This window comes from Salvelinus fontinalis, chromosome 5, assembly GCF_029448725.1.
Source record: "Salvelinus fontinalis isolate EN_2023a chromosome 5, ASM2944872v1, whole genome shotgun sequence".
Lineage (NCBI taxonomy): Eukaryota > Metazoa > Chordata > Actinopteri > Salmoniformes > Salmonidae > Salvelinus > Salvelinus fontinalis.
This window is the reverse complement of record NC_074669.1, coordinates 6,602,346-6,614,246: the sequence shown is the minus strand read 5'-3', so window position 1 is coordinate 6,614,246 and position 11,901 is coordinate 6,602,346. Positions and strand designations below refer to the sequence as shown.

At 39.8% G+C, this 11,901-nt stretch overlaps 1 protein-coding gene across 4 annotated transcripts in view; it reads left to right on the top strand.

Annotated features, from left to right (window-relative positions):
- Positions 1-11,231, top strand: part of LOC129854990 (transcription factor SOX-6-like) — a 184,290-nt gene extending 173,059 nt beyond the window's left edge. For all 4 annotated transcript variants that reach the window (XM_055922213.1, XM_055922214.1, XM_055922211.1 and 1 more), the window contains 2 exons: positions 1,195-1,411; positions 7,922-11,231. In XM_055922213.1, the coding sequence (XP_055778188.1) occupies positions 1,195-1,411; positions 7,922-8,225 (521 nt within the window). In that variant the 3' untranslated portion in view covers positions 8,226-11,231. The remainder of the gene's footprint in view (positions 1-1,194; positions 1,412-7,921) is intronic.
- The last annotated feature ends 670 nt before the right edge of the window (positions 11,232-11,901 follow it).

Genomic DNA, 11,901 nt, shown 5'->3' with positions numbered 1-11,901 from the left:
CTGGTCTTTAGGTCTTTAGCTACAGCTTTGTATATACTTAGAGAGAAAATAGTTTTCTGTCGTGAATTGGTGTTCCACTAGGCTAAAATGTTTGGCTTTGAGCAAATGGTATTAAATGACTTTGTTTGCTAAAATATTTGAGATGCAAACTGAACGCTGAATTAAAGAAATACAATCTTTGCACTTTTCTCATCCATAGACCATTGTTCAATATCACTGAAGTTATCTTTCTAAAGAATTTGATAGCTCAAACCTCATCACTCGAAGTTGGGGTCAAGAATTGAGGGTCAGAGTTCACCTATCAGACAGAACATTCCGGATATTTACCTAGCTAGCGGTTTGCTTGTGGTGACACCAGGGAAACGCTAGACCTGAGAGGCGATCAGGAGAGGATGGAGTGTGTGCTGCCCAGACAATAACACAGCTGGAGACGAGGGACATGATGAAAAAAAGGAGTGTCCTCACTGTTTCCTGTTTCCTTAGTAAAAAAATAAGGGAGTTTCGATAAACGTTGGTAAACAGATTCCTAGATGCATCCCAAATGGCACCCCAATCCCTATAAAGAGCACTACTTTCGACCAGAACCCTGGTCAAAAGTAGTGCACTAACTAGGAAATAGGGTGCGATTTGGGACGCAGTCCTGGATTCCTCTCTGTGTGTGTCCTATCTGCGGTGTGTATAATGGGTTGTCAGAAAGCAGATGTGCTCCATTCCTGCGGTAACGGACCTGTCCACTTGTTCTGTCAGCTGGGTGCTTATAGGAGAGACATGTGGAGAACACAATGTATCAGAGATCCCCTGCCAATCCTAAAGACTAGTAGTTTCTCCTATTAGAGGCTCCTACCTGAAGAGATGTCCTGCTGTGACTGAAGAAAGACAGTATAGATTTACTGCAGTGGAAGTACTGACACATACAGTTCAATGGCTAATTTAACCACATTATTAGAACATAAACAATCAATTTACAGAACATTGTAATCCACTAAATGATGAAAAATACCTATTAACAGGACCATACTGGACAAACTGACTCCAATACACTCTTCGAACACCAATACCCTCATGCTGTCTTTGAGTGTGTGTGTGTGTGTGTGAACATGTGAGTGTGTTTGTTTGTGTGTGCGTTCGTCCTTACGCTGTAGTTTGTGTTTCAACCCTGACTCTTGGTGCGTGTGTCCCGTTATCCATGTACAGGCTCTCGCTGGAAGTCCATGAGCAACCAGGAGAAACAGCCATACTATGAGGAACAGGCCCGTCTCAGTAAGAACCATCTGGAAAAGTACCCCAACTACAAGTACAAGCCCCGGCCCAAGAGGACCTGCATCATCGACGGGAAGAAGCTGCGCATCGGGGAGTACAAGCAGATGATGCGCTCGCGGCGTCAGGAGATGAGGCAGTTCTTCAGTGTGGGGTAAGAGAGAGACACTCCAACTCATCTACTGGGATAAACTCTTTAGGCTAACTGGTAGTGTACTTAAAGGGACATTACACTCCAAAATCCAATTGTGTCAGATGTTTTCAAACCTCAAAATAGTCTTCTGTTGACATAAATCCATGTCCCAGGTCATCTGTTGTGTCGATTCAGCTCTACGCCACAATCTAAAATGGAAAAAGATAAGCACCATGTGATTTCCATAACAAAGAGATATTGTTCAATCATTTGAATATAGCTGTGAAAACATAACCGATGGAGTGGTATGTGAATTCATCTTGACATTAGACTTATTTTGAAGTCAGAAAACTGTTTGGAGTGTAATTAGCCTTTAAAGCAGCAATCAGCAGTTCAAACTATAACTAAGTGTTCTCCTCGCCCCTGTTTTAGATAAAAAGCTGACAGATGAGCTGGACAAAATTTGTAACCATTCTCAAATTCATAGACAGAGCTGGGACTGACCATCCATGATATCAAAAGTATAGTTTTAACTATATTTTGAGGCTGTATAGTGTTTTGTTTACATTTACTTTCTTTACAAACGTTGGAGTTAAACAAGCTTATATTCTGGGATCTGATGGGGTATGACAGTTGAACTAAGCTCATGAGGCATTTATAAGTTATATTAGTCAAGAATCATTGGGTACATATAGTTAATTTATAAGTCCAAAAGTGGATGTAGCAACTGCACCTTCCCTTTTAATACTACGTTTAAAGTGATAAGTAAACAGTGATCCTGGGATCAACAATCCCTTTAATATTTTTTCATGGACTGCTCACATTTTCGGATGGTACACTTGAATCAACTGGTCCTAATCGTTTTGTTAAGGGAAGTTGTTCTTTGTTTGGCTAATTCCCACTGTACCAAGTACTGACTCTGACCATATCACTCAAGCAGTAGTGCTGAGCTGTGAGCTGAATTTGTTATCCAAACTACTAGTTTAACAATAATGAGGTCTCTTATCATTATGCTTTTCTCATCCTCTTCTGTCAAACTGTAGGCAACGCTGAGAACAAGGTAGTGTCACAAATTGCACCCTATTCCCTAAATAGTGCACTAGTTTTGACAGGGACCCTGATTAAAAGTAGTGCGTTATATAGGGAAAAGGGTGCCATTTCAGACTCAGACAAACTAGTGGCTTGGTCTTAATAGGAAACAGGCGTGGATGTGTTTTAAGTCATCACGGCGGGCCTCGTTTCAATAGATTTACCAGGGGCACAGCTTTGAATTGGAACGATTTTTAATAGTTGTCATTTATTAAATTAGGACAATGGCGGGCGCTTGCGGGCGGTAGAAATTGGACACAGACATTACACTACCAGGATATAAAACGTAAGCAGATGTTTGAGAAAGAGAGGGAGAGAGAGACCCAGCTAGCACACAATGTTCTGAGAACCATATTTCTTAGCGCTTGGTGAGAGCGTGGTCGTCCTATGGTTATTTTGCATACAACTCCCCACATCTTTCTGGGAATGGTGCATGATAGATAAGGAACTTTACAAAAAATAACATCATTTTTGGGGTATTTCATTACTTTAACAGAACGTTTCTTAAAAGTTCAAACATGGTTATATTTATGAATGTTCTCCAACTTGTTTGACATTGGGAATGTTTTTAAATAGTTCGAAGAACATCAAGAAACAACGTTCTTCTGTGGGAATTTCAGTACTTCAGGATAACGTTTCCTTCAGGTTTCCATCTAAAGTCATGTTCTCAAATTGTTTCAAAAACGTTAAGAAACAACGTTCTTTTTTGTGAATTTGAGTACTTCCACAGAACAGTTCCCATGTGGATCTTTTTAATGTCATATTTTTAAGTTCTCAAATGTTGTGACTTAAGCGATGTTCTCAGAACATTCAGAGAAGGTATGATTCTCTTTTAAGTCAGTTCTTGGCAATATTCTGGGAATGTAAAAAAAAATGGAATTCTACACATTAACATAAGTTCTAAATTCCATTCTCAGAACATGAAGAGAATGTTCTAAGAATATTATTTCTCAGCATCAACAAAACTGTCTCTATCCTCTATCCTGTTAAGTGTGTTCATGTGTGGCCCAGTAATTGGCCACACGGATCTTAATGAGTGCTTGTTTCCTTTGAAATTGGTCTTTTTGAATAGACTAAAATGTTAAGTAAAGGTTAAAAAAACAAAAATAAATGAACAGTATTTTCATAAAAAACATGGCATGCTAGGTTCATCCTGGTGTCGCAGTGGACTTACTCAATGGATAGAGAACAGAAGATCATAGGTTTGAATCTCACTGATGCCATGTCCCAATAAAATAAAATGTGTTGGCATGATTAATGCCCAAGGAAATGAATTTCCATGTTTCCTATCTGTGGTTGGAGTTCCAAATAGTTAACCCAAAATAAGCTAGCAGTGTTACTGAAAGTCTTATTGAAACATTAAAGGAAAGTTACAGCTAGGGTTGCAAAATTCTAGAAACTTTTCCAGAAATCCTGGTTGGAGGGTTCCAGATTTCCTACTTATTCCCTTCTGATTCCGGGATCCTCCAACCAGGATTATGGGAAACCAGGGAATTTATTGAAAGTTAATTTTGCAATCCTAGTCACAGCCTTATTCTAAAATGTATTATATTGTTAGTTTTTTTCATCAATCCACACACAATACCCCATAATGACAAAACAAAAACAGTTTTTTAAAACATTTTTACACATGTATATATTTTTTTTTAAACCCGGAAGTATCACATTTACAGAAGTATTCAGACCCTTTACTCAGAACTTTGTTGAAGTACCTTTGGCAGCGATTACAGCCTCGAGTCTGCTTGGGTATGACGCTACAAGCTTGGCACACCTGTATTTGGGGAGTTTCTCCCATTCTTCTCTGCAGATCCTCTCAAGCTCTGTCAGGTTGGATGGGGAGCGTCACTGCACAGCTATTTTCAGGTCTCTCCAGAGATGTTCGATCGGGTTCAAGTCCAGGCTCTGGCTGGGCCACTCAAGGACATTCAGAGACTTGTCCCAAAGCCACTCCTGCGTTGTCTCGGCTGTGTGCTTAGGCTCGTTGTCCTTTTGGAAAGTGAACCTTCGCCCCAGTCTGAGGTCCTGAGCGCTCTGTAGCAGGTTTGCATCAAAGATCTCTCTGTACTTTGCTCCATTCATCTTTCCCTCGATCCTGACTAGTCTCCCAGTCCCTGCCGCTGAAAAACATCCACACAGCATGAGGATGCCACCACCATGCTTCACCGTAGGGATGTTGCCAGCTTTCCTCCGGGCATGGCGCTTGGCATTCAGGCCAAAGAGTTCAGTCTTGGTTTTATCAGACCAGAGAATCTTGGTTCTCATAGTCTGAGAAGCCTTTAGGTGCCTTCTGGCAAACTCCAAGCAGGCTGTCATGTGCGTTTTACTGAGGAGTAGCTTCTGTCTGGCCACTCTACCATAAAGGCCTGATTGGTGGAGTGCTGCAGAGATGGTTGTGCTTCTGGAAGGTTCTCCCATCTCCACAGAGGAACACTGGAGTGCTGTCAGAGTGACCATCGGGTTCTTGGTCACCTCCCTGACCACGGCCTTTCTCCCCCGATTGCTCAGTTTGGCCAGGCAGCCAGCTCTATGAAGAGTTTTGGTGGTTCCAAACTTCTTACATTTAAGAATGATTGAGGCCACTGTGTTCTTGGGGGCCTTCGATGCTGCAGACATTTTTTGGTACCCTTCCACCAGATCTGTGCCTCTACACAATCCTGTCTCGGAGCTCTATGGACAATTCCTTCGACCTCATGGCTTGGTTTTTGCTCTGACATGCACTGTCAACTGTGGGCCCTTATATAGACAGGTGTGTGCCTTTCCAAATCATGTCTAAAAAATTGAATTTACCACAGGTGGACTCCAATCAAGTTGTAGAAACATATCAAGGATGCTCAATAGAAACAGAATGCACCTGAGCTCAATTTCGAGTCTCATAGCAAAGGGTCTGAAAACTTATTTATAAGGTATTTCTGTAAAACCTGTTTTCACTTTGTCATTATGGGGTATTGTGTGTAGATTGATGAGGGGAAAAAAGTAATTTAATAGATTTTAGAATTAGTCTGTAAAGTAACAAAATGTGAAAAAAGGGAAGGGGTCTGAATACTTTCCGAATGCACTGTATACGTGGGTTGAAAATGGTAGATTTTGTCACTGATAAGTGCCTAAATTGGAATGCAGTGGCTGTAAAGTAACATGTTATAAATGATGTCAGAGCTCAGGCTCTGCACTTCACATTGCTGTATGGGTTTTGACTGACAGCCGTTCTGAACTTGAGCACCACGCGCGAGAAGAAGTTACCCCCATCCCTCCCGCTATTTGGGCAACTTTTGCAATGAATTTTGTTGTCTGAGTGAGGGAAATGCTGTGAATTAGAGAGGACTCAATGTATTTTGAAAGATGAGACATTAAGGCTTAAAATAAATACTAATTTGATGTCATACAAGGAAACCAAACATCCGTGAGTCCAAATGTGCACTTCACGTTTCCATATCATAAAACTCAAGTCATATACAGTGTCAAAGTTTATGATCACTATGTTTAATGTAAAGTTACAAGATGACATGGTGTCATACCCTGGGTTGTCCTTAAGAGAATGAGCCTATGTTTGTCTATTGTGAAGAAAATTACCCACGGAACACGCAAATGATGATGTGTTTCTCTGAATTCCTCTGTGAAAGCCTAATACCGTAAGATCGTCTTTTATAAGTTAGATGTTGACAATAGAACAAGCTTTCAATTGATGCCCATCTGACCCAGATTGTGATTTAAAATGGTCTGTTTTTGGATTGCGTAAACAACAACAGTAAGTGTATGCTCGCTCTAGTTCCTCAATGGCACCGCTAGGAGAGCTCAAAAAATCACATTATAGTTGAAGACTCTTCTTTGAGTCATTAAAGTGCATTGAAATTACATAGGAACTGTGCACACTTTGGAGAGGTTTGTGGCCACTTGGACAATTTGTTTTGTCTCATGTTGCACCTACCCCACATTTTCCAGGAATTTTCTTATCATGTTACTGAATGTGTCCAGAGTATTTTCAGATGTCGTTATCAACAAATGCAGTGGAAAGTACAGTAAATGTAAAATACACATAAAATCAACTGTGTAATGTTTGGATTAAGTCTTGTATAAGGTGAACTTTGGTCGAATAATTTCCCCATAATCTCCTAACTGTTCCCTTTCAATTGCTACCATGCTCATACATATGCGTTCCATATTTCTTCTGTAAGGAACATTTCAATTTAGCGCAATCCACATAGGCCAATTCCCACGAGTGTAAAGGGTTAAGGATACAATAAAATATATATATATATATATATATATATATATATATATATATATATATACACAGTATATACACAGTATGTATGTTTTCATAACTTACTATTTCCGTTCTCAGAGCGTTAATAAAACCTCACATGAAAACTTTTAAGGAACCAGAGTAAAATGTTTTCAGAACCTCGCTGCAACCTAAAAATAAACAGTCCCAGAACGGGCAAAATGTTCACTTCTGTTCTCAGAACGTTTAAAAACGTTCAATTTTACCGGTCAGGAAACTTATGGCTTCATTCCCATAACCAATGTAAAATGAAAAACATACATTCCCAAATCTTCCAAGGAGCCAAATGTGCTAACTGGGGAGAGTGGCGGTATAGGTAGATGTCACAGGCTTAACTCTGTCATTTACTGTGTGTGGTCAAGCGAAAGCAAAGCCTGATTTGCTGTAGCGGCTGGAGTTTCACTCATGACTAAATCAAATAACTTGGCTATAAGTTGAGGTATAACCAATTTCAACCAGGCTCGCCGTATAATGAAAACCGGGTTGTTTTTAAGTAGTTTAAGTCTGTTCTCTGCTGTAATTGTTTTCTAGAAGGGGGAGGAGGAACTGTTAGGTGAGGAAACTGACAGCAATTTTCTTGGTTTATGTGCTTCATTTGAGGAGCCAGAGGGCTTGCTCGAGTGATATGCGTTTACCTTCATTCCATCCATTTATGGAACGGTTATTTAGCTGACGTTCACAGGATTACTGTGTGCTGGCAGAAGCTCTGTGTTAAGGCTTGTCCAAAAGAAGAGTGAGCTACTGTTCAACTTGTTTTAAATAGCTGAAGAATTAATGCACCTTTCAAAATCAGTCTGGCAAAGAATTAATCTGTCTTTCTAATACACCCTCTCTGTCTCTCTCTCTTTTTCTCATTCCCTCGCTACATCTACCTCACCCTCCCTTTCTTTCTCTCTGTCTCTCACTCTCCTCCTCTCTCCCTCTTTCTTTCACTCAATCTCTTTCTCTATCTCTGTCGCTCCCTCTCTCCTCTCACTCTCTTTCTATCTCCCACTCACTCTTTTTCTCTCTCTCTCTTTCCTTCCTTATCCCTCCCTCTCTTCTTTCTTTCTTTCTTTCTTTCTTTCTTTCTTTCTTTCTTTCTTTCTTTCTTTCTTTCTTTCTTTCTTTCTTTCTTTCTTTCTTTCTTTCTTTCTTTCTTTCTTTCTTCTTCTCTACCTCAGGCCACAGCCTCAGATCCCCATCAGCAACAGCGCTGGCGGCCTCTACCCGGGTGCCATCACCATGGCGACAGCCACGCCTTCACCGCACCTGACATCGGACTGCTCCAGTGCGTCGGCCAGCCCCGAGCCCGCAATCCCTGTCATCCAGAGCACGTTCGGCGTGGTCAAGCCCGAGCCGGTTGCCATGGTGACCGGTGACCACCCGGTCAATGGGGGGGACGAGATAGACATGTACGAAGACTTTGAGGACAAATCGGACTACAGCAGCGACCACGAGACACGGGAGCCTGTCATTGCCAACTGAACCTGCTCAGAAGAACTTCTGAACTTTTAGAAAAAAAATTAAGCAGGACAATATGACAGAGACTGAGGTTTTGCTCACAACAACTTTTCAACAGTACAAGGGGGGCGGAACAGTTTGTCCGGGATTTGATGCACCACGGACTGAGCATGCTCAGATTTACTCTGGACAGGACGTGACATACATTCTCTGATTGACTCTGGACAGGATGTGACATACACTGAGAATTCTCTGATTGCCTCTGGACAGGATGTGACATACACTGAGCATGCTCTAATTAACTCTAGACAGGACATGACATACACTGAGCATTCTCTGATTGAATCTGGACAGGATGTGACATACACTGAGCATTCGAAGATCTCACCGACCGCCCATGTTTCTCAAACTACCATTTTGGACAAGAACACTTTTTCTGAACAATCCCGTACCAAGTGATTGGGCTGAGACAACCTCCAGACAGGTAGACAGTGAACAAGACAATCCAACACAGACAAGAACTAGTAAGAGTTAGGGCAATGAGAAGAGAATGTTCGAACAAAGAGATAACTGACACATTTCTGCGTGTGTTTTTTTTAAAGGAGAGTCCATGGACTTGACTGAGACATCAGAAATTGGTCCTCAACAGCTATCGGTGTTAAATGTTTATTTTAAGTGTGATTAAGTTTTTATGATGTTTCCTTTGATTGTGGGTTTCTGGATTTCCATGGACATTTTCCTGACAGGTTACTTACTGCCTGCAAAACCTTGGACTGTCAGGACTTTAATATTTGAAAGTGAATATAAATCCTTAGCTCTCGTCTAACCTTATTATTAATTATGAGTACAGTACATCTACACCTTTCTCCACAAATGCTTACAATATGTTACATTACTGTTTATGATGGGTTTTATATCCTTGCTCAGGTATGCTGTGCCAGCTTGTGAATGTGTTTTGATTTCATACGAGTGAGTGGTATAAATTTTCAGACTGACAATGAAACAGAGGAGAAAATACCTATTATTATAATTATTATTTTCTGAGATATTGTACAGTTTTTCTTCAAATGTGCCAAACCTACATTCACATCACTCAGAAATATTCTAGTCTTAATGCTGATGCTGCAAAAAGTCTTATACAATCAGTTTTTATTGCTGAGGTGTCCCTATTAGGAGAAAGCTGCCGCTTTAGCTGACATCTGCATTGCGGTTGTTTTGGTGGTGTCGGAGGTGGAACTGCGTTAGCGCTGTCAAATCCACAAGAAGGTCTTGGCATTATACCTAAAGCAGACATTGGCCATTGGCTACACGGAGTCGCATTAAGAGGAATCCCATGCAGCTTTGTTTACAAGTTCGAACACTGGAATGTGAGATGTAATTTACACCTCAATTAGGCTGATAGAAATCCACATTTTTTTCACTGAATAATTTTCAGTTTGAGCGCCATTATTTCTACAGTATACAGCCTGCACTTTCTCGTTCTGAACTTCTAACGTGAGTGAGACGGGTGTGACTTCGTGACAATGATCGAGAGCAGCTGCTCACTGATTTGACAGCTCCAACGCAGTTACACCTCCGACACCGCCAAAACATCAGCTATGCGGGTGTCGGCTCTCGCCGGTTAACACTTAACCTGATTTGAATCTAGCATAAGTTTGTATTGGCTGTTTAGAGAAAACTAAAAAACAATGGGTTACAGTTTCTCCTGGCCCATAGAATACTTTCAGGGTGAGGAATAATCTAACATCGAGTTGTACAATCCTGAACTTCCCCTTTAAATAATCCATAATGCAAAGGGGCCAAAAAACGATCAAATTCGTTATTTTGGTAAACTGTTACAGTACACTGACATTCAGCTGGAGTGGCTTTTAGGTTTGAAATCTCTTTTGTTTGAGTATAGAGGTTGTGAATAAAATGTGTTATATAGACTCTGCAAATCAAATGTTGATAAAGACACAGGACATCATAATAGGCACAATAAGTCTTAAAGTTGAACTCTTATAGTTCTATTTGTCACACAGGAAAATGCAGAGGAGCGGTCCCGACACTCATCTATATGGTAGGGCCACCATATATATATATATATTTTTTTTAATGTAGGTTTTATTTACTGTAATTGTACCTAGATACAGAAGATCAGATTTGTTTCTGTGAATTGATCAGTTTACAATTATGTAGCCAGAGATGGTTTTCAAAATACAAGCCAATGTTTTGTTTTTGTAAAATTGGTACATTGGCCAAAAAAAAAATAACATCAATATTGGTCAATATTAGCTCTAGCATTTCAAAAATGTAGTGCAAGAATATTTTGAAACAGATATTTCAGGTAAATTAAAATATACCCATAAGTCCTATTTTCATATGCCCATCTCTACTTTGAAAATATGTATACTTTTACAATCTCTATTTTAGGCGGGTTTAGGTTACTCTGTTTTCTGGTTGATTTGTATGTGATTTGTATTCGAATTATATTTTTGCAGGTTAGTAGAAAATTACATTTTTGTTATGACTGAAGTTTGATTTAGCTTGATTTACAGAAAAAATGAGAGCTGTACTGTTCACCTCATGCAAAGACATTGTTTCAAGTTTTATAAGCATCACAGGCACTGGATATGAGTGGTATTATTTCAGTACTGTCTAATGTGAAGTTGTCATTAGAAAACAACAATGACAAAATTCTGACAAACAAAACATCACCTGTTTGGACGCCAGATTTGAGTACATTTCCAGTTTAGTAACATTTGTATTATTTATGCAGAAATAGTTGTTTTAGCTTCAGTGCTGCCTGAAGTGCTCTGACCTTTGACACAAATTCAAAGGACATTCAGACCACCGGTCAGTTTCAACCTACAGAAGCAGACGTCATTTTTCTTGGCCCCACACATTTTGTGTTAAGTATTGTATTTGAAATTCAATTGTGCATTTTAACATTTCCTTGTATTTATTAGCCGGTGTTGGCTCTAAAAGTGTCAGTACAACTTGGTGAGAAAGACAATCAGAAAAAAATAAAGACTGAGATTTCCTTACAAATTCAGAATCTAATCATTGACTTGTATTAGGTGTTTATCAGTGGACAGAAGACAACATGTACTTTTTGCTGTACGTTTTTACTTGTTTATTAATGATTATAACACTAAAGCAGTATCTTAAACAAGAGACTAATACCAAGCTGATCTAAACACACACACACACACACACACACACACACACACACACACACACACACACACACACACACACACACACACACAGTAGGAAGGTAGTTGCAGCAACTGAGTCCATGCATACATTTACTAAGAAGGAACATGCCATATGAAGGATATTCTCTTTTCAATATGGTGTGATGAGAAAGAAAAGAGAGCAGTGTTTATAAATTGAGATCAGAGGAAATGTTCGACATTTGTTGATTAGAAGGTGGTTTCTCAGAAATAGTATTGACTCAAACACAAGCTATTATTATCAATGGTTAAATTGGGGTTTTCATGGAGGAACTGCTTTCAAAACTGGCTGTTTTTCCATGGTAATCCTACAGAAGTATATAATACATTCCAATTGTATACCGTCTCCCATCCATGTCACCCGCCGTCCAATAATATTTGGTAATTACCCTTTCTATTCGTATAATTTTGGGAACCGATTTCAACATGGCCTATTGTTCTTTTCCTTCATAATGAGTTATCCTTTGTGTGTGTGTGTGTGT